This window comes from Pinus tabuliformis, chromosome 8 (genome assembly GCF_031772625.1).
Source record: "Pinus tabuliformis cultivar Carrire ecotype Pingquan chromosome 8, CPIR1, whole genome shotgun sequence".
Lineage (NCBI taxonomy): Eukaryota > Viridiplantae > Streptophyta > Pinopsida > Pinales > Pinaceae > Pinus > Pinus tabuliformis.
In genome coordinates this window covers 1,627,946,018-1,627,970,272 of record NC_142294.1, presented here as the reverse complement: position 1 = coordinate 1,627,970,272, position 24,255 = coordinate 1,627,946,018, and the positions used below count along the sequence as shown (strand labels likewise).

The 24,255-nt window shown below is 40.7% G+C and overlaps 1 protein-coding gene across 1 annotated transcript in view; it reads right to left on the bottom strand.

Annotated features, from left to right (window-relative positions):
• LOC149242315 (Leucine-rich repeat (LRR) family protein) overlaps window positions 1-24,255 on the bottom strand; it is a 209,530-nt gene that overhangs the window by 17,940 nt on the left and 167,335 nt on the right. Inside the window, exon 6 of the mRNA XM_089374204.1 lies at window positions 10,276-10,366. Coding sequence (XP_089230330.1) covers window positions 10,276-10,366 — 91 coding nt within the window. The remainder of the gene's footprint in view (window positions 1-10,275; window positions 10,367-24,255) is intronic.

Sequence of the window (24,255 nt, the reverse complement as noted above, 5' to 3'; positions counted from 1 at the left end):
CTACAATCCAAACTATGGCACCAGAGGTTTGCCCATATTCATTATAAGGCTCTTCCCGATGTGAGACGGATGGTGACAGGTATGCCCGAGTTCAAAGAAGAGCATGAAGGTATATGTACGGGATGTGTTGAGGGAAAACTTACAAGGGGACCATTCCCTTCAAGTAATAGCAAGACCACTGATATATTACAGTTGATCCACTCCGACATATCTGGTATGATGCCCATAAACTCTTTGGGAGGATACTTATATTATCTCACTTTTACGGATGACTATTCTCGCAAGACTTGGATCTACTTCTTGAAAAAGAAGGATGAAGTGTTCACTTGGTTCCATCACTTCAAAGCCATGATCGAAAATCAATCCGAGAAGAGAATCAAGATATTGAGGATTGATAATGGGACCGAGTATGAATCAAATGAATTCCATGACTATTGCAAAGAAGCTGGCATTAAGAGGGAGACCACAACAACATACACTCCCGAGCAGAATGGTGTCGCTGAAAGGAAAAATCATACTATTATGGAAGTTGTTCGTGCTATATTTCATGATCAAAGGCTTCCGAAGTTTCTATGGGCCGAAGCTGCAAATACCGTCGTGTATGTTCAAAACTGATGCCCTCATCAAGCATTGGACTCCAAGTCTCTCGAAGAAATGTTCAATGGTAAGAAACCCGATGTCTCTCATTTTAGAATTTTTGGAAGTCCCGTATACTTTCATGTGCCAAAAGAGAAAAGAAGCAAATTGGGTGCATATGGAAAGAAAGGAATCTTTGTGGGCTATAGCGAAAAATCTAAGGGCTATAGAATTTATGTGGCTGGTCAAAGGGAAGTTGAGATAAGTCATGATGTCACCTTTGATGAAGATATGGCTCTTAGCAAGATCAACAACCTTCCTATCCCAAGGAAGGACAAAGAAGCAGACACTAGAAGATAGGGTGAAAAAGAGGACGAGACGATGCCAGATGTTGATGAACCTATGGATCCTATTGATCCTCCTCCCCAAGAGCCCCCGTCCTCCGAGAGGAGACCCTCATGGCTTAGAGAGACTATTGAAGATGTCGAGAGACATATTGGGGACTTTCCGTGAGAGAAAGAAGCCGAATAGGTATCAAGGATACTTGACTGCCATGAACACTATCATTCAAAATGAACCTTCATCATTTGAAGAAGCCGTGAAGCATCAAGTTTGGAAGGATGCTATGAATGAAGAGTACGAGTCTATTATGAAGAATGATGTCTGGGATGTGGTCCCTAGACCCCAGGACAAATCGGTTGTCACCTCTAAGTTGCTCTACAAAATCAAGCATGGAGCTGATGGAAGTGCAGAAAAGTTCAAGGCTCGCTTTGTTGCCCGAGGCTTCTCTCAAAAGGAAGGTGTAGATTATGATGAGATATTTGCACCTGTTGCCCGATACACCACCATCCGCTTAATCATAGCCCTTTCTACCTCGCAAGGATGGAACCTACATCAGATGGATGTCAAGACCGCTTTCTTGGATGTTTCAATCAAAGAGGAAGTCTATGTGGAACAACCCGAGGGGTTTGAGGTTCATGACTGGGAATCTCATGTATGCAGGTTGAAGAAGGCTCTCTATGGCTTGAAGCAAGCACCTCAAGCTTGGTATGAGAGGATTGATAGCTATCTGATGAAGCTGAGATTCACTAGGAGTGAAGCCAATCCGAACCTTTACTTTAAGGTTGAAGATGATAAACCTCTCATACTGGTACTTTATGTGGACGACCTCTTTCTGACAGGTGCAGACCCTCTCATTCACAAATGTAAGAGGGAGTTGGCTTCCAAATTTGAGATGAAGGACCTAGGACTAATGTACTATTTCCTAGAGTTGGAGGTCTGGCAAAAGCTAAGTGAAATTTTCCTATCTCAAGGAAAATATGTTGTGAAGATATTGGAAAGATCTGGGATGGTGGACTGCAAACCTGTGACTACCCCGATGGAACTTAACTTCAAGAAGTTATGTGGTAGTGTTGTCGAACCCATATTGGGAAATGCTTTTGAGTATCGTCAACTCATAGAAGTGCTGATGTTCTTGGTGAACCCCGTCCTAATATATGTTTTGCAGTTAATACGTTGAGCCAATATATGGTTGAGCCTAATCACACACATTGGATTGGTGCCAAGAATCTTCTAAGATATCTTCGGGGCACAATCATTCATGGACTGAGATACACTGCCAGAGATGTGAGACTGCATGGTTATTCTGACGCTGATTAGGCCGGCAGTGTGGTGGATCGCAAGAGCACTTCTAGGTGTTGTTTCTCTTTGGGTTCTGCTTCAATATCCTGGATGAGCAAGAAGTAGAAGTCGGTTGCTTTAAGCACCGCTGAGGCCGAATATATAGCTGCAAGTATGGCCTCCTGTGAAGCTGTTTGGTTGAGGAAGCTCTTCAGTGAGCTGTTTGGACATGTGTTGGATACCACCGTGATCCTCTGCAACAACTTGTTAATTTTAGGTATGTTCTATGCTTAGAGCAATTTATTTCAATTTTCACCGTTAGCTCAATATCTTTTCCAGATTAGCAATCACATCAGCATAATAGTAAATTGCAGATAGAACATAAACATAAATCGTAGAAGACAAGCCAAGACAAGAGGACACAAGATGTGGCGCTAGCCAGGGACAAACCCCAATGTGGGGAAACCCTTGATCAATTCTTCTTATATGTTATTCAATAGTTCAACGGAGAGAGAGAGATAGTACATATACAACAGAGGTCAACACTTTGACTTATCTAAATAAGAGCATAGATCATCTCTAAGAAGATGATACATGAGGTAGTTGAACTCAGTTGAAGACATGTTGCTTCAACTAATTCTCCAAGGTGACTCCATCACCATGCTGCACCTATCATTGTGTTGCTCATCGTCATCATGTTGCACCCATCATCACTATGTTGGATCTCATCATGCTTCACTAATCATGACTGTACCCATCACTGTACTACATCATGTACCATTGTTGTCCCATATACCATTGTTGCACCATGTACCATTGTTGTCCCATGTGCCATTGCTGCACCATGTACCAGTGCTGCACCAATCAACACCATGTTGCACCATTACTTCTTTCATGTTGTCACACTGCTTTAGTCATGCTGCCACAATCTTAGATACACACAAGGTTGTCATCAACATGTACAATGTTGATCTGTGTTTTATAGGAGCTTCTTCTCATCAAGATATCTGAAGAGACCTCTATTATCAAACTGATCCAAAACAATTCAAAGCAATGACCCAATACAAGTCACTAATGGAGAAGAAGACACTTTTGCACTTCTATTCATGGGCAGTGTTTTGGTCACTGGTTAGGGCTCCCATTGTAACCTACAGCTACCCAAAAATCATGCCCAAAACACACCTTAAATTATGCGGCCTCCTCTCCTCTCCAAGTTAAGTGATCTCGTTGTTTGAGGAGGCACCTACAACTCCTTGTATAGGGATGTATGACCCTCAAAACAGTACCTACAGGCCTGTGGCCTAATCACAACAAGAATGTCCCTTACTTGGCCTGTTACAAGAGAATATCCATGTGTTTTCTAGCCCAGAACAGTCCCTAATTATTGCGGCTCTCCAACAAGGTACTTCGGCCCTCCTTCCAGCACTTAGTCACTTGAAGTTGGCCTCCAAACGTCCCTTCAAACCCTCGCTGGCCTGTCTTCCTTACTGCGGCTAGGACAGGATAGGCCTGTGTATTTGGACAACATGAATAGGCCTTCTTCACCGTGCTATATCTCTCCTTTAGGGAGCGTAGAGGGCAGGTTGGGCAACGTATAGACGCGGGGGTATCCTCCCATGGACTGTGCTAGACCATCCTCTTTAGGATTGTGGCTAGGGCAACTTGTTTAGCCTCCTTTCTTCCTGCATCTATGGCTTCATCCTCCTAGATTTCTCTTCCACCAAAACCCAAAGGGAGTGGAGACAAATCAAGAGTGAATTGTGTACAAATGACTCTCAAGTCACCTCCTTTTATACTAAAATGTTGAGCACACATGGGGGTTATTTGGTCGCTCACTGACTTTGATGAATTGTCCAATAACACAAATAAATTCATATCTTCATGAATACTTATCGGAATCGGATGATCTTTAGATCAATCCTACACCTCTCGATGAGAGGGATCCAAGAAAAATATCAACTACCATAAATAAGATGACTCACATGGAGTTTGGCCCTAGTTGCCAATTTAACACAACCAAAGTGGGATCTGACTATCAGAGAATCCCGTATTTCATGATTGCTCCAAGCACATCGATATTAGGTACCACTTTATCCAGGATATGGTACAATGAGAAGCAATAAGGCTCCATCACATTGGGACTGATGAGCAGGTCGCCGACATTCTGACAAAGCCCCTGGGAAAGGTCAAATTATTGACTTTCTGAGAACGACTACGAGTCGTGGGGAGACCCTCTTATGAGGGTCCTGTATGATACAGACATTGAGCTCTGGGAGCTCCGAGGGGCTTGGGGTACTTCTTGGTGCGATAAGCAACCATAGAGTGAGTGGTTCGACTTTCCCCTAGTGGTTTGCTGTGTACAGGGTGAGTGGCTCAACCTTCCCCTATGATACCCCATGGCGACATGTAGGCAAGAAGAATGGTTCATCCTTCTCCTACTGAGACATCCTACATATGCAGTCTGGGACTCATGGCAAGTACTTCTCATCTGGCCAATGAGCAGAGAAACGAGGATATCGACCATCATACTACCGATGGACGCATTGTGTACTACCGTACTCCCTATGCTAGGATGATATTGATCTGGGATCAATTGGAACTGACTTCGGATCAGTAGGAGTGGTATGACACACTCTCTTCATTGGAACAGACTTTAGGTCAATAAGAGTGGTATGAGGCACTCTCTTTTATCTAGAACTGACTTCGAGTCAGTACAGAATGGTATGATACATTCTCGATCACTTCTTCTTCTTCATGGTTCAGCAAAGCAGAGCAGTGCATTGATGGCGGAGATAGTATTGACAGGCAGATGGATTAGTAGATGGAGTTCTCTCTAGTTGAGAGGGAGTGTTAAAATTGGCAACTAGGGCCAAACTCCATATGGGTCACCTTATTTATGACAGCTGATATTTTTCTTGGATTCCTCTCTCCGAGAGGTGTAGGATTGATCTAAAAATCATCCAATTCCGACATGTATATATGGAGATATGAATTTATTTGTATTATTGACAAATTGTCAAGGTTTGCCAACAAGAAAAACAGGGATTTTCACCCCCAGCTCAACCTCAACATTGCATATAAAAGGAGGAGACCTAAACTCATTATTCTATCATCTCATCTTCACTCATCTATCTCTCCTCACTTGATTGGGTACACAGATTGGGGCAGCATCTCTCACACGTGCGAAGGAAGGAGACAGATCTCTATTTAGGGTTGCGTTGACCTGGTTTGAATGAGTTGCAAGATGATTTTCTTGGGCTATGTTGACCAACGTTGACCTCTCTTTAACTGCGCTTTGGGTGAGGTTGCTTCTCCTTGGCAGGCCGCGGATTTTGGCACGCAAAATGAGGTGATCTGACCTTTGGTTTGACCAATGGTGACTGCCCTAGTTGTTGGCTGTAGGTTGACTTTTGTTGACCAACTTTTGATTGATTTTTCGAACTGTTTTGGGCTATTTCATCTTCTTGTTGGAGACCGAGTTGACTGGGCTTTGACCAAGATGATTTGGAGGTCAAATTTGACTTGTTTGACCAGCGTTGACTTCGCTGGTTAGGGTTTGTTGTTGCTGTCATAATATATCAGATTTATATATTTGTACTATCTCTCTCTCTTTGTTGAACTATTGAAGAATATAAGAAGAATTGATCAAGTGTTTCCCCACATTGGGGTTTGTCCCTGGCTGGTGCCACATCTTGTGTCCTCTTGTCTTGGCTTGTTTTCTACTGTTTATGTTTATGTTTTATCTGCATTTTACTATCACGCTGATGTGATTACTAAACTGGATATTGATATTGGGCTAATTAAGAAATTGATGTAAATTGCTCTTAAGCATAGAACATACCAAAAATCAACAGAAGAGTCGGATCTATTTGTAGAATATGTTGTTGCATGAGAAGTAGGAGAGGAAGCTACATTGTTGAGGAATCCTCTGTCAAGATTCATTGGGAAAGCTCTAAGTCCTACTATGAAAAGTTGAGAAGAAATATCAAGTTGTCTGGAAGAACTCGGAGGTTTGTATCTATTTATGTACATTTGAAAGTTTGTTACTATTGGGGTTGTGTTTGTACAAATAAATATCTTGAAGGTTTGATAGCATGTTCTATATGCTTAGAGTTTTCAATCAGTTTGATTGGGAGAGATTTGTTGCCGATCTATTGATCGGGGAGGATTTGTTACTGATTAGAACAATCGGGAAGTTGAGGCATTGTGTGTGAGACATTCACTGGGAGGACATTTGGTCGACATTATGTGTTGATGTCTAGATCCTGAAGTAGGGAGGGTGGCATTGGTCGTAGATCTCTGACCTCAGATACACACCTAGATCCCTAGGTTGATGATTAGTAAGTAATGCTAATGGTACCAAGAGAGGTTGAAAGCTTTAGTCCATCTTAGTCCCACTTGGATCGATTGTCCTGGTCAGGAATCTATTATGTGGCATTGTGGTGCCTTAATTGTTGAGAGACCTTGGATAGATTGTCCTTGTCAAGAATCTAGTCCATAGCATTGCGGTGCTTAAACTCTTCATAGTTCATATAGTTTAAGAGCTTTTGTATGAATACCTCCCTAGTTAAGAGGGAGTGTTGAAAAATGTAACTAGGTTCGGTCTTCATAAAATGTATTGGTCAAACGAATTTTTATTATTGTTACAATGACTTATTAAAGCATGGGTTTCATGATTGGGTTATCATTTTATTAGTCAAAGTCCCCAGTGTCGACTCCTAAGATTAATAAAGGGTCATTAGAGTCATTGTGTATTTTATGAGACCCTACTTGGACTTTCGAATGATGTAAAAAGAATTATTTTTGAGTCAAAAATGAATTATGTAACCTCCACACCAAGTTGGCCTCAAGGAAAGCAATTAGACCTCATTAGAAGGCTATATACACAAGGCAATTCGACTTCAATTGGAGTATTTCACTCTCTCTCACAAAGTTCGATATTTGAAGCTGGAAGCTGGAAGTTGGGAAAAGTGCGAAGGTGAGGGAGGAGGCTAAAAGGAGTGTGAGTTTTTCAAGAAGGAAGGGAAGGACAAAATCGAAGTTTTGGTCTCTCTCTCTCTCTCTCTCTCTCTCTCTCTCTCTCGTGTGAGCTAGTTTAAGAGATCGAAGTCTCCTTGTCAAAGTCGAAGCTCTGCAAATAACTATCTATTGGTGACAAGCCCACCAAGCTAGCTCATAAATAAAATAATAAGCCTCCCAATAGGTTGAATGATAAATGATGCATGTTGTTCGGCTCTCTAAGAGGCCTGATGAAGTCCGTAAGTGCCAAACTGATGGGCTGGACTTCCAAAAGTAATGGACAAGGTGTTGGCCCCTAGTTCTCCACATAATAAACCTGTGGTGCTCCCAAGCGCTGTGAGGGCACACAAGTGACCTCATGGGTCTCCAAGTAAGTCAAAGATGCGTGTAGACCATCTGTAAGGGCTCAGAGGATGGTGTAAATGATGCCACATCAGCATACAAGTCCTGGGTCATCTGCGAAGTGCATGGTATAACTGTGGGGCAGGCTAGGCAAAGGTGAACCAGATGCATATTCCTTGTCCAACAGGCAAATCTCAAGCAATATTTGAACATCTCTGGGGATCCATGGAATGTTTTCTACTGTTGTGGAGGCTCATGGATCTCAACACACACCCTACCTATGCCAATGTAGCCCTCTGAAGGGTTAGGACCCTGCATAGGGAGACCAAACCCAAGATGGTGACCACCTGCAATCTTGTATCCCCTACCCTTCCAGTATAACAATTCATCAAGGAAATCAAGTAAAAGAGCTTACAAACCATGGACCACAAGTTAGGACTCCATAATGGCCGACCCTTCCATAATGGGCTTTGGCAGGTGCTAATGTCTCCAAGTTCCAAATGGGGTCAACCAAGTATCTCATTAGGTGGTTTCTACTTCTAAAGGGGATAATATGTCCAAGGTACATCCTTTAAAAAGTGGTGGCATGTGATAAAGAGATAGATGGAGTAGGGAATGAAAAGGAGCAGCCCTGGGCCACACATTGGGGTACAGAGGTAGCTAGTAAAATAGAAGCCCACACTTGTGTATATAATGTATAGGAGGGAGCAATCATGGTACATAAGATTCCCTGACATTGATTTTTCCAGCCTTCTTTATATGCCTTTTGTCTTTTATGATTTTTCTTTAATTAACTGCTCGAGGCTCAAGGGGTAAGAGTATGATGTGTGAGATATAGCAGTGGATACCCCCTGTTAAGGTAGGGTGGTTCATTGCCCACTAGGGGTTGGGACAATCATGGGTTCTTATATGATGAAGGAGGTTCATAGAACCTGTAGAAACCAAGGTGATGGCCATGATGATGGGGTAGAGCTCATGTATTGGCTTTTGCCCACGTGCTAAATGTGTTTGTCCTGGTCATCTTTTGCATTGTGTGGTACATTTCCTGTTTAGAGTGGCCAATTATGCTTTTACTTCTTTTTACTTGCATCAACCTCCGAGGCATCATTCCAAGCCAGACCCAAGGTGTGGGCAAGGGGAAGGGGAGAGCTAGCCCTTTGTGGACCTAGTGGAAGAATGTGGACTCAAGCGGGAGAAATAATGAATGGGGTTATAATGAGTGGGAAGGGGCCAATATATGTGGATGAGGGAGCGGGACCACGCAACCAAAATCAAGGTTTCCCATGAAATACCATCCCTAAAGCCAAATGGTCAGTAAAAGAGATCCCACGGGACTAGAATCCAAGGTTAATGTCCAAAAGGGGTATAGGGGACAAGAGCACAGACCTAGCCCATTCCGCCGAATCCCCCATTAATCGATGCCCAAAAGTGTCCATGATAAGCAAACTACAATACTCAATTACCAAATAACAAGGCATAACTTTAGGTTTGGGAGGCCCACCTTCAAACATATGATCATGGCAGATGGGTGAGGGACCACATGGCTGGCTCAAGTGGTGGAGAAATGGCACAATGAGCTAGTTGGTGGCTGCAAGGGGTTGCTAGCTGCTGGTTGAGGACCATCTTGGAGAAAAAAAATCTCCTAGGGATATCACCCACAAAATGGTGGGTAACAGGACCCCCTTGGGGTCATAACAGTCTAATTCTCCATCTATACTTGAGCCTTCATTGCATAGAACGATCTTATGGAAATAACCTTGAGAGCTATTATGGCGATGGTGCAAAGCCCCTCTGAGTTACCCTTGGGTAGCACTTGTATTTTAGGGATTTAGCACTTGAAGTGCAGATTTGGCAGGTAACACATGGGAAGTTTCCATTGTTAACAAGTATATTGCCTACTTTTAGAAATTCTCTGTTTAAAACCTTTCACAATAAAGGACATTTTTGTGAGATTTTCACAAAAGCTCAAAGCTATGGTGTACACTAGCAAAAATGTTTTACTTCCTCCGAAAATCTGTTTGTGTAAAAATTATTCTACACAAATGGATTTTCAAAGGAAGTCAAACATTTTTACTAGCAAAAGAGATAAGAATCCTGGCTATCGAGATAGAACTATTCAAAATTTCAATCCAAAGCACTTTGAATCAAATATGCAAAAGAACTTTGAATCAAATATCTCTCTGGCTTATTGATCTAAATAAACTCTGATGGGAAATTAGTTATAACTAATGCGGCATAAGAAACTAAAAAAATGTCTACTGCACCAGAAAAGAAAGAACATGGCAGATCTGAAAAGATAAAAGAACCTAACTCACAGGTAACCAGATGAACAATGCAATTTTCTTTACTCTATTTTCAAGAACTGCACTGAAGCCAAATCATCCTGGATATTGAGATTGAACTATTGAGTCCACAAGTTTATCAAGTTTCATCTATGCACAATCTCTTTTGATCAAGTATCTCTCCAGAATATTGGTCTAAAAAAGTTCTGATGGGAAATCAGATATAGCTAATCCACCAAAAGAAACTAAAAGATGTCTACTGCACCAGAAAAGAAAGAACGTGGCACATCTGAAAAGATAAATGAACTTAACTTACAGGTAACCAAATGAACAATGCAATTTTCTTTACTCTATTTTCAAGAACTGCACTGAAGCCAAATCATAGTATAGAAATTTTTTTGAGAGAAACAACTGAAGTTAAGGGACTACAAAGCACCATTTGCCAGCAGCTCTTCCAATGAGAAGCAGCTTCCAATGGACTCTGGGAGGAACGTTAGATGGTTGTTGGACACATTAAGCTGCACCAGCTGCATCAGACAAAACAGAACTTTGATATTAAAATATTCTCTAGATTCTAAGTTTGCAAAAGATGTTCAAACTTCAACCACTAGAGTCAAGGACATCAACTCCAACATTTTAGACAAAATCAAGTTTGGCACAAGATAAAAGGACTTTTATTCCGTGGCAAAACAAAATAACATAGATCACCAAATAGAAACCACATTACAACGAGACTTTAGGGGGAAAGGAAAAGTAATGTCTCAAAAGTTTGCTCAAATCTATAGAAAATAAATCCAAGCGCTTAGTAGTTTCCTAGAGCCGAAAGGTCAAACTGTATTATGAAAATAATTTTTTCTCATGAAAAAACTTCATGCCAAAGTTCATAGTTTCCATTTTATTACTAGTTGGTCACTGATACCAATACACAACTTGTTAGCAATGCCCATCACTTTAGAGATATAAACCTGCTAACATTATTCTGGCATGTAATGATACTGCAATCTCCTCATATCTGCAAATTTAAACCATAGTCGAAAACATTAATGAAACTTCAGAAAAATCTAAAGTTGAAGGCCAAAAGAAAAAATTGCCATGCAAAAGTTGGTTGTCAGGGAAAAAAATCGGAAAATCATGAACGTTCCTCAAAAATCATGATTTTCCGATAAAAAGAAAACACCAGCCATGCTGAACCTCCCGTTTAAGTGGCAATTTCTAATTTCTTTTGAGTTATTTCTCTTTGTGTTGTTAAGGATTGAGAAGGGAGGATCTTTTCATCATAAATAATCAATTTCATGAGGGCCAAACAATTATTCACTGCATCAAAATTTCAAATACTTCATATTGAAGTGGGGATCAATTTCTGTCACACTATAGTTTCCATTTTCCCAAATATTTGTTAAAACTTAAAATCCCATCTGTTTCTCCCACATATGGTATGAGGAGATTGTGATCACATACGGGCAACTAGTACCTGAGCCACCCATTCAGCGGTCCAGTCTTTCAGTTTACATCCAATATAAGCACTCTTGCCCATTCATTCAGAGCTCAAATTCATGACATTTTTAAGTCTTCTACTACTTGATGTGTTGATTTTTAATGTACCTTGGACAAGTGGTTTCCCATGGGTTAGTCTCTACCTAGGGAAGAGTGTCCAAAATAATTATTTTCCTAAGTGTGACTTTATAAAGTGAAAGTGACTTTACAAGTGGTAAAGTCAATGTTAAATTATAAAGTGAAGTGGCTTTAGACATAAAGTACAATGTAGGTACTTTATTTAATGGGTGAGTTAAAAAATAGAAAATGAGAATTAAATGCACATTTAATTTCATCCCTTGATCTAAATGAATCTGAGCCATTAAATCTTAGGGTTGCCCAAAAGTCATTTAGGGAAACAAAAGGGGGAAAAAAGAGAGACTGCATTCATTGTTGATGAGCAGATTGGAGAAAGGACGCTGAGAGCTGAAGAAAAGTTATGAAGGAGAAATTTGTTGCACAAAGTTGAAGGAATGATTTCTGGGCAAATCTAGGCATGGAAATCAAGGCATAGAAGACAACATAAGGTACAATACGAACAGCATTGAATTATATGAGCTGCACACCGTTCGAGATAAGTTTTTGAAAAAAAATTGAAAAAAAAAATCCGTACATGCCATACAGCGGTACGGAAATCCGTACAGTCTATATGGAGCTCGTACAATACACTCTGTATGGTCGTATCCATACAGTACATATTTTCAGCTTCAAGTGGGCACAGAAATCGAGGCAAAGTGGGCACGGTTTTCAAAGAGTATTGGGCTGAAGAAATAAGTCGTATTTCGCTGTTTTGTTTTGTGTGCAAATGTATTTTTCCTGAACTTGAAAGATAAATAAATTTGAAGAGCTCTCTAACAGGTTTTTCCCGGAGAATATTGAAGGCCTTTTCCCTAGGTCTAAGTTCATCAAATATTTGTGTGTATTTTTATGTGTTGCTAGTCTGGTTATGTCCATATTTATTTTCAGCATATCTTGACAGTCTCATGTGTTTTAATTTGAAAATTTCATTTTCAGAATTCTATATGTTGAATGTATGTATATAGGAAAGGGCATTTAATTGAATGGGAATGATGAGGTGAAATTAAAACCGAGTAGGCTGAAAATTGAAATTTGAACAGTACGCAGTAATTTGGGACAACATACAATGGTTTGGACAACGAACTGAATTTTTGGACAGCGAACTGATATTTTGGGACAGCAAGGTGAAATTTCACACAAACTGAACTTTTGGGACATCAAGGTGTGTTGAAAAGTTCATTTCTCCATTTTTTTGGTTTTATAAATTTTGGACAGCAATGATGGCCATGTTCTTAAGGATAGAGGACAGACTGGATGGGATATCCAACTATGTTGTTTGGAAAGACAGAATTCAGAGTGTGTTTGAGGAGGCAGCAGTTTGGGACATAGTGCGGCAAGTGGTTGTACCTCCTATTGCTGCAAATGAACTTGATGAATTCAAAAAATATAATGCAAAGGCAAAAAGGATTTTGATGGACAGTATGAAGGATCATGTGGTTCCTCAGGTGAGAGGAAACGCATGCATATCAAATGTGGACAGCTCTAACCACTCTCTATCAAAGTACCAATGAGAGCAGGAAGATGGTACTCAAAGAACAATTGAAGAACATCAGGATGACAAAGGCTTAAAGTGTAGTTCATTATCTTGGCAGGGACAAACAAGTACGTGATGATTTGATTGTTATTGGTGAGGCAGTTTCATCCACAGAGTTAGTCAGGATAGTTGTAGCGGGACTTTCTAAGTCTTAGGAGGTCTTTGGAGATGTTGTTACCTCTAGGGAGAATCTTCCCAATTGGGACAGATTCTGGGATGATTGTGTCCAGTATGAGATACAGAAGACTGGCAGTGGTGGGGTGAAGATAGCAGTTGAAGAGGATGTAGCCTTGACAGCCAGGGGGAAGAACAAAGGGAAGACCAAGAAAGGGGCCTCATCAGATGGGGCTCAGGGAAAGGAGAAGAAGAAGAAGAAAGATAAGGATATGTCCAAAGTCAAATGTTGGGCATGTCAGAAGATGGGACACTATGCTGCTACGTGTCCTAAGAGGAAAAACAAGGGGAAGAAGGGCACTGCAGCTTCAACAAAGGCGGAGCAGTTTGCTTCACAGTTTGACCAGGACTTTGCATTTATTACTTCTACATCTAGTAGGAGTACATCCGATGTGTGGAACATAGATAGTGGGGCTTCCCGCCATATGGCAGGTGCAGGAGAGTTCTTTTTAGAGCTTGCAGAGAGGGCACTTGATATTGAGATTGTACTAGGAGATGATCGCACTGTGAGAGTTGTTGGTGTGGGGACTGTGACCTTTGAGAGGGAGTTTTTGCCTCCTTTGAAGGTCATGGATGTTTTGTATGTTCTGGGGATGAAGAAGAACTTGATTTCAGTGTCTGCTATGGAGGAGAAGGGGTTTGACATCACTTTCTCAGGAGGGCAGGTATTGATGCATCCCAGGGGAGCTTCCATCACTTTGGCCAAAGTGATTGGAATCCGCTCTGGGAAACTATACAGGTTCAGTTTTCAGTCGGCATGAGCATTGGTGAGTAGCACATCTGGTAGCACTCACACTAGTACCACCAACAGTAGAGACTTGTGCGAGTTATGGCACCGGAGGATGGCGCATATGCATCATGGAGCTTTGAGAGTACTAAGGGAGATCACTACTGGAGTTCCTGATTTCAGTGTCGAGCATTATGAGGTCTGCAGAGGGTGTGCTTTGGGCAAGTACACCAAGTTACCATTCCTAGCGAGCGACAACAGATCTACAAGTATACTAGACTTGATTCATACTAATGTTAGTGGTCGTATGTCTCATGTGTCTTTGGGTGGTTATGAGTATTATGTTATATTCATTGATGACTACTCTAGGACTTGGATATATTTCCTGAAAAGGTCTTCAGTCGCTTTAAATATTTCAAAGCTCTTATGGAAAAGTAGACAGGTAGGAAGATTCCGGTCTTGAGGTCAGACAATGGTGGTGAGTACACCGATGGTGGGATTTCTGACTTCTGTGCATAGGAGGGCATTAGGAGAGATTTCATGGTTCCTTACAACCCCCAACAAAATGGGGTGTCTGAAAGGAAGAACAGAGCTATTGTTGGGGCTTCTAGAACAATGATTCATGATCAAGGGTTGCCTTTGTTTTTGTGGGCTAAGGCCTGCAATACTGATGTTTATCTTCAGAATAGGAGTCCTCACAGAGTATTGAGGAATATGACTCCGGGGGAGGCTTTCACTGGAGAGAAGCCACATGTGGCACATCTTCTTAGCTTTGGATGTCTCACATATTCTTATATCCCCAAGGAGCAGAGGGCGAAGCTAGAACCCATGGCAAAGAAGGGTATCTTTATGGGTTACAACGAGACTTCGAAAGCCTATCGGATCTTCATTCCTTCTAAACAAAGAGTGGTCATTAGGAGGGATGTGATGTTCGAGGAGGAGAGGGCCTATCGGAGATCACGGGGGTATGATGAGAGAGAGTCACAGACTTCTCTTCAGCAGGGAAGTCAAGTACAGGAAGCAAGACCTCAGGGTTCTAAATCATGTCAATGACATCTGGGGCACCAGTGGCGAGTTCACCAAGCACTTCTTTAGGGAGTCCACTGGTACAGAGTTCACATGGCACTTCAGCTGACACAGGCATAGGTTCCAGTACATGTTCTTCAAGGACAGGTGCGGGTGCAGACACACCAGGGTCAGTTGCCAGACCTTCAAGTTCACCAGACTGGGGGACAGAGGATGAGGTTCCCTATGGGGAAGCTTCTTTAGGGAAGAGGAGGCCCAAGTGGCTTCAAGACACCTTGAAGGAAGTGGAGTTCGTTGGTCCTCCGAAGAGGGTGAACAAGGAGAGTGTGCCACCTGAGTGGTTTTGCAGTTATGTAGCCAAGGCTACAAGCATTGTTGACTCTGAGCCTACTAGCTATGAGGGAGCTGCCAGCCAGGAGGTATGGAGAGAGGCTATGGTGGAGGAGTATGCCTCTATCATTAAGAACAATGTCTGGGAAGTGGTGCCTAGGCTTGAGTGCAAGTTAGTTGTGATTCCAGGTGGCTCTACAAGATCAAGCATGTTGCGGATGGCAGCAATGAGAATTTCAAGGCGAAGTTTGTGGCTAGAGGGTTCTCACAGATAGAGGGAGTTGACTATGATGAGACCTTCGCTCCCATAGCTCGGTACACTTCTATCCGGTCCCTTATTTCTATTGTTGCAGAAATGGGTTGAAAAATCCATCAAATGGATGTGAAGACCGCATTTCTGAATGGAGTTATAGAGGAGGAGGTGCATGTTGAGCAGCCACAGGGCTTTGAGGTACTTGGGCGGGAGACCCATGTATGCCGATTGAGGCGAGCACTCTACGGACTTAAGCAAGCTCCGAGAGCTTGGTATTCGATGATTGATACTTTACATGCAGCAGATGGGTTTCACGAAGAGTGATGCAGATCCGAACCTATACTACATTGTTGTAGGGGATGATCCGCTCATTCTTGTGTTGTATGTTGATGACTTGTTCATTATTGGGGCAAAGAGACTGATTAGTGGTCGCAAGGAGGATCTAGCTATGGAATTCGAGATGAAGGACATTGGGTTGATGCATTACTTTTTGGGACTTGAGCTGTGGCAGGAGGAGGGTCATATCTTTCTGGGGCAGGGGCAGTATGTTGTGGATGTGTTGAGCAGATTTCACATGGCAGACTGTAGACCCATGTCTACACCTATGATAACCAACTGGAAGAAGCTTCATGCTTCAGATTCTAGTTTGGTGGATCCCACATTGGATAGGTAGCTTATTGGGTCCTTGATGTATTTGGTCAACACTAGGCCAAATATATGCTTTGCAGTGAACACACTTAGCCAGTTCATGGTTGAGCCCAGGAGGGTACACTAGGTAGCTGCAAAGCACATTCTTTGCTACGTGCAGGGGACTATTGATTATGGTCTGGACTATAGGTGGGGAGATGGAGTGAGGTTGGTGGGTTACACAAATTCAAATTGGGCAGGTTGTGCTTTTGACAGGAAAAGCACTTCAGGGTGTTGCTTCGGATTGGGTTCGGCAGTTGTGTCGTGGTTCAATCGAAAGCATAAGTCAGTTGCTTTGAGCTCTTCTGAGGCTGAGTATTTGTCTGCTAGTCAGGCTAGTTGTGAGGCCATTTGGCTTCGCAAGTTGTTGTATGGCTTATTGGATCAGGAGTTGAGACCGACGGTTATTCACTGTGATAATCAGAGTTGCATTAAACTCATGGAGAATCCAATGTTTCATGACAGGTCAAAACACATTGACATCAGATATCATTTCATCAAGGACTATGTTCAGAAGGGGGCAATGAAGCTGGAGTATATATTAACAGATGAGCAGGTGGCCGATGTTCTCACAAAGTCCTTGCCAAGAGGCAAGCATGTCCATTTCAGGGACAAAATGGGTGTGGTGAGAAACACTTTCCTCGGTAAGAGGGAGTGTTGATTTTTAATGTACCTTGGACAAGTGGTTTCCCATGGGTTAGTCTCTACCTAGGGAAAAGTGTCCAAAATAATTATTTTCCTAAGTGTGACTTTATAAGTGGTAAAGTCAATGTTAAATTATAAAGTGAAAAGTGACTTTAGACATAAAGTACAATGTGGGTACTTTATTTAATGGGTGAGTTAAAAAATAGAAAGTGAGAATTAAATGCACATTTATTCTCATCCCTTGATCTAAATGAATCTGAGCCATTAGATCTTAGGGTTGCCCAAAAGTCATTTAGGGAAACAAAAGGGGGAAAAGAAAAGAGAGACTGCATTCATTCTTCATGAGCAAATTGGAGAAAGGAGGCTGAGAGCTGGAGAAAAGTTCTGAAAGAGAAATTTGTTGTAGCAAGTTGAAGGAGTGATTTCTAGGCAAAGTTGGGCATGGAAATCAAGGCATAGAAGACAGTAGAAGGTACAGTACGAACAACATTGAATGTTGTGAGTTGCACGTCGTTCGAGAGAAGTTTTTGAAAAAAAATATGTACAGTCCGTACAGCGGTACGGAAATCCATACAGTCTGTAAAGTCATATACGTACAGTACATATTTTTAGCTTCAAGTGGGCACAAAAATTGAGGCAAAGTGGGCACGGTTTTCAAGGAGTTTTGGGTTGAAGAGATAAGTTGTATTTTGTTGTTTTGTTTGGTCTGCAAACGTATTTTCCCTGAACTTGAAAGATAAATAAATTTGAAGAGCTCTCTAACAGGTTTTTCCCAGAGAAGATTGAAGGGGTATTGCCAGGGTCTAAGTTGACCAAAAATCTGTGCATTTTTATGTGTGTTGCTGGTCTGGTTATGTCCATATTTATTTTCAGCATATCTTGACAGTCCCATGTGTTTTAATCTGAAAATTTCATTTCTAGAATTCTATATGTTGAATGTATGTTTATGGGAAAGGGCATTTAACTGAATGGGAGTGATAAAGTGAAATTAAAACCGGGTTTGGATTGCAGGAAACCTTTTTTTTAGTCATCAAATTTCAACAAAAAGGGGTATGTTAGGCCATGTTCAAGGCTACCACGGGCCTAATATGCTAGGTCGTATGTCTATATGAGTTGACCGAAGTTAAACAGGCAGGCCAAGATGTTTAGGTCTATGGAAGGGCTACAAAAGAGGCTGACGTATGAGGAGATAAGTTGCTAAGTGATGAAGTGTGAGATCTATCTAGAAGGGTATTGGGCAGCATGTTAAAGCAGCCCTAGTGATTTTTGGGGCATCAAATCACTTCTGTGTGGGTTGCCAAGTGTGTCCTAAAAATTGATTTCTTGAAGTTGTCAAGAGACAATTAATGGGTTGTTTGTTGATGCTTATGATCAACCTCTTTGGTGAAGAAAGGGACTGCGTGTTGGAAGATTTGATGAGGCCCTAGTTTAGTCATCTTACGTGAAGTTAAAGGGTTGTGTGTGGGTTGCCAAGGAAGCCCTAAGTTCAGTGATAGAGAAGCATTCCTATCATTTTCTAAGGGTTGGTTGACTGTGCCCTAGTTTAGTGAATTCATTGATAAGAGGGAAGATTATTGTGTGCCCTCAAAAGCAATCACTCATAAGCAGTTGAGAGGTTGTTTAGAGAGTTGATTGTACAAACCTTGAGTACTATCATCTAGGGGCAGCTAGAAGGACGTTAAGTGAGCAGACTTGAAGACCCTAAGAGCAGGTTGTCTTGGAGGAGCAAGAGGGCTGCTAGAGGGTAGTTTCAAGACTTAGGATCAATCATCCTTGGAGTAGTAGGGGTGATTGATAGAGGCAGATTGTCAGTTGAAGATGTAAGTATTTTTGATGTTGTAGGAGTACTTGTGAGCAGCAAAAGAGGTGGCAAAGGACTTGCCAGAAGTGTTCAGGGTATGTGGACCGAAAGGGCTAAGTTGTGTGCACCTTCAACAAGTCAAGTGTATCTTGTTCGGGGTAGATTGGTAGTCATAAGTTATTGACTCCAAGCCCTAGTTGCTCTTGTATCAGGGCTAATTATAAGGGCCATGATCCCTACTATGGGAGCCCTATGTTTGTTGTATTAAAGTTTGTAATATAACAAATTTTGGGTTAAAAATTGTCTTGTGTACTACATCGATCCGTTGTTGTATGTTTTCCGTTGTGCAAAAGTGCTTGTGATGTGGCATTTTAGTGTGTTTGTGATCGTGATCTTAAACATAAACCTGATTCTGAAATGCCAAGGAAAAATCAACAAGTTTGTTGTGGAGAAGTCTACATGAACCTGGGGATTGTTCTTTGGAAAAATCTAAAGATGAATCAGGCTCCTCTGATACAAAAAGTTGTCTCCACTGATCGAATCAGCTCGGGAAGTAATGAGGAAAGGATGAATTTGGCCTGCTAAATAGCTAAGCATTCGACCCATAGAATTACAGGGTTAGTTTTCCTTAGAGATTCTATCTCTAAATTTGGCTCTCAACCTCTCTTTCCAGCTAATCAATAAAATTTGCGTCTAATGCAACAACTCAACTACTAGAAAGTTTGTATTTGGCCTCGTAATGCAAGCTAAATTTCTTCAAATTAAGCTTGTCCTCCAACATTATATCCCTAAACTCCTTATTAATGCCAATATTTAGCCCTCAATGAGAGATGAATTCAGACCCACTAGAGAAGAAGGTCGCAACCACAAATGGCAAGTTAAATCTTCAGAAATTGGCCCTATTGGTGATAACTTGGACATCCAAATTAGTGACATAATTCATCCTTAAGAGAAATAGACTTGATCTTGGCCCAAGAGATTAGTCTATATTTCTGCAATATGAATCAGCTACGGTAAGGATGAACTCGTTCTAGCAGCTTCAGGGTATAGGCACTGCGTTTGATCGATTCTCCAAGTACCAAGACGTTATTTGAGCACAAGCTCAGCAATAGCCTTCTACCATTCGAACAAGTACATGTGCACAAGCTACCACAGCACACTCCAAATCATCACAGTCGCACATCATCATCACAAACTATGGGTATTGTCAACAGGTGTGAATTGCTCATAGCCAGTCAACGATCTTTCCACTCACATTTTGCTACGGCAATTACCAAAGCGATCCATAGTCTTTGTTTGCTTATTGCACTAGTGAACCATAAAATTCTAAATGCACAACTACAGGTATAACATTTGACATGCACAGCATCCCCCTGAGCTTTGCTACATGTGATTTTGTTAACAACACAATGCTCACAATCTCTATTATGTGCACTTTGACTCTTCTATTTGCTCTCCATCTACACTACCACACACCATGATCTTAATAAGATATTGCTTGGCATAGTGTGCACGAGCAGATCACATCATTATCCAAACTCCAATCAAAAGACTATGTACTAGGACACACTTTCTTCACATCTCAATCGCACCCTTCATACACAAAATACATACATTCCATTAAATTCCAAATTGCACAAGTACATTGATGCATTATACTCCTTTGCTACTACTAGTGCACTGGTATAGACAATTCCATGCAATATCATACGGATTTTGGACCATCAAAATTTTGCACCATCTCTGTTGGCCAAGCCGCCTTTGCACTCAAGTGTCATGACATATATATTTTACATGAAATTTGGCCCTGATTCCTAAATTATTTGATCATTGGCACCCACTTGACCTTTTGGGCTCTGAAGCAAATTGATCAGTAAATGTGGGTCATAGAATCACCCACTCGACCACTGTTTTAGAGTGTGCACGCCCTCAACAACTCTTCAAGAGTTAGATTTTAGAATGGCGCATTCATTTTAGGCAACCTGGCTTCTTTTGCATGTGAAATTCTACTTTGATCCTGATTCTTCCAACTAGAGTTTACAGAGGACAATTCGACCTAGTTGCTGAAAAGTTATGTCCTCGACAAACAAGAAAACGGCCCTGGTGAAATCGGCCCTGGTGATTGACTATGAACTCGCCCTTAAATTAATGTTTCCACCCAGCAAAATAAGCATCCCTTGTGAATGACTGTTGCAGGTCGATCACGTGGCTGAATTTGTTTCAACCTTTTACAAATAAAATTTCGACTTTTGAGGATGGAAGGAGATTGCTACCATTAAGCTACGACTAGAGATTAAACTTTTGCAAGTATAATAAACACATCCCACTTAAACAAGATGAAGAATTTGGTCTTTCAAGATAATCAGATTACTGATGAGAATCCCTCCTAGAAATTAGCACATTCAACCTTTAGATAAAAGATGCTTTAGCCCCTAAATGGTGAATTTTGCCTCTATAAAAAAATTGGCTTCTTCAAAAATATAGCTTAGGAAATAAATGATAAATGTGATCTTCAGAATTCAATCTCCTTAAATTGCTTGATTCCCAGTATTGACAATAGAATTTGGAATCTGGTCTCCTTCTATAAAATAATACTCAACTCCACAAACTAGACTTTGCCAAAACTAACAATAAAATCAGCCTCTTCCAATAAACCCTTGCTTCAAAAATTCTCTTTGATATCGAAGGTTTAGTATTTCGCTCCAACACCTACAATAAATATAGTCTAACAATTTGTCAAGCAAACCTTCAAGCTGGCAAGGAAACCAACTTTGATACCACTGTAATATCTCGATTATTAATTTTAATAAAATTCTCGTGATTTTGATTTAGAAAATTATGTCGCCAATTCATCAATCGAATTTTACAAATTATATCACGAAACTAGTGGAAAAATTAAGAAACATAAAGTTGCAACTAAAAATAAACCAGGAACACATGCATCAAACCTCAGCCTTATTTTATTATTAAGAAATCAGGTATTACATGACAATACAAAATAATAATTGGAAGATGGCTAAGATGAAATAAGAACAAACGAAGCACCAGTTGAGGATCTGAATGATCCTCACTTCAATATCACTAAAGCTCTGTGAAACTTCTAGATGAAGTTTCCTCAAGGAGTGTTGGAGTTTCATCCAATACACACACACAATGGAAACCCAAGGGTTTTCATCTTGGGCCTTGACGAAGTTGGGAACTTCGTTCTCCTAACCTTTCTAGCACAAATAATCAACAAAACCAAGATGTCCCAAATGATCTCCTCCTCCTCCTTTTAAAGACTCGATAGATAGATATCCAATCTTCTATAAGTATTTTATTTTGATTATTTCAATATTATTCTAGAAGCTCCCCTTTGACCTCATCTAACTGACTTTTAATTTTATTTTTATTTCAGTCAAGTCACTTTTGTCCTTTTTCCTTCAATTAATCATTTTCCCCTTCTTTCGTTTAATTAAGTGACTAATTAAAGTCACTGTTAATCCAGGAAAATGGTAAATCACCCACCATACTTTCTTTGGCCGCTAAAAGTCACTTCTCATCATCCCTTCCTGTAGATCTTCCCGTTCTAATTCAAACGAGCCATTACACTAGGGTGTTTCCTCCAGTGTTATTAGGACCAGACCGAACCGGTATGAACTGGCTGGTCTCACCATTTGGAGGCAAAAACCAGTTCGGACCGGTGACTCGAACTGTTTCTAACCGATTTAGTAAAGCCACATAAAACGCAACAAGTGGGGCTTGTTTTGCTTTTTCCTTTTAATTTTTGTATTAGCTAGGAACTAGCCCACAATAGGTGCCTAATATTCAAGCCTATGGAAGTAAAAGTGACATTCTCCTTTATCTTTCACTTTTCCTCCTTTTACTTAAATTTTTAACATTACCATGAAATGACTCAGGATGTTTGAAAGTGGTTCCAACCTCATTAGATTTCATATGGAGAAAGTAGAATTTTAGATCTCACTCAAAATCCAATGGACTTAACGACTTTTCAGGATTTCAAAATTTGGGGGGATTGCAATGTTTCCATTGGATTTTGTCATGTATGAAGGCATCGAACTAGCATTTAATCAAGAGCGTTGATCCCTCTATGTACCTTAATGTTAGTGGCATTGATTGTTGAACTTCTCTATCATGATCCTACTAAAAATGTACCCATCACTCAAACAAAATCTTGAATTGACATTCTTGTGAAAATTCTGAAACCTGGAATCCTACTGCAGCAACTGATAATATTTCTTCTATTTGTTATATTAATTAAACAAAATATTTGCAGTTTCCTACTGCAGCCTTCACAAAACAAATAATGCAGAAGAAAATAAATGTTGTAAAATTAGAGAAATTCTAGCACACACATAAAGCTATTGACACAACTATTTTTGGACAATTGTCCCCGGAAAAACCCAATGTGGGAAAACCAGTGCAACAGATGAGGGTTTCTTGACTAATTCCTCAGCAGTAATTCAAGTACAAGAATTTGGATAGCAAAACAGAGGAAAAATACTGAGAGAAATTTAGAAACAAATTTCTCACTCTCCACAGTGACTCCCTGACCCTGATACGGACCCTCGGCCCATACGTTGTTGTCTCTGTGTCACCCTTTGTGCAGTGATCTAGTGGACTGTCTCTCTTGAATTTGTCCTGCACTTTCCGGACCACTGTTGATACCCCCTCTCTCTCCCCTACAACTCACCCTCTGGCTCTATCTCCTCTGTTGAACTCCAACCACCGAGAAAATTGATTTCCCGAGAAACTGAGTAACTGCACTAGTGTGTTCTCCATCAACCCATCGATGACTTCTTGTAATCTTTTGTTGGAGCACCAACGGCCAATATTAAAACATAATCGATGGCCCAGATTATTTCCTTGTTGATCCGTGTGAGTTTCTAGAACATTCACACCATGACTTAGTTAATACCCTTTAATTAATCATATTTCCTAAGTTTAGACTTAGGAAACATTAAAAAAATGATTAATTATTTTAATTAAGTCGCCTCTAGGTGGAATTTCCTGTAACAGTTTTTGGGTTTTGAGGAATACATGTATTCTAGCCTCTCCACCAAATTTCGTGGCTGGAAAACCTCTGATGCTACAAAAAATAACAATTCTAAGCATTTTTTATCTTATTCTAATGATTAGAGGGTGATATAGGCAAAGATTGTGATGATATGTAGGTATTTGTTGTAGCATGATTTTTTTTGGATGCTAGAGGCCGTCTAGGTCTTGTTTTTTGATGTATTTTCAGTTCAAAAATGGAATGCACTCAGTGTTACTTTGGTTATGTGCACCCTTACATGTTCTTTAAATGAGAACTTTTGCTTATTTGTGTATATATGTTCTATATTCATATTGATGCACATGAATATATTTGGTTTTCTTTAAAATTTGAATATTTTATGTGTTTTCGTTTGACCGGTTTTTTGGTCCAGTTTTCTCACTAGTTCTGGTCCGGTTCTAACCAGTTCCCACTCCAGGTTGTCTATTGGTTCGATGATCGGCCCGGTTCTGATAACATTGGTTCCATCAAATATTTCTCCCGGAATGCCACCTTAAGCATAATTAATTTAGGTTGAATAATAACCCCATTTTACGGGAATTATCAGAATGCAACGGAACCCAAATCAAGTT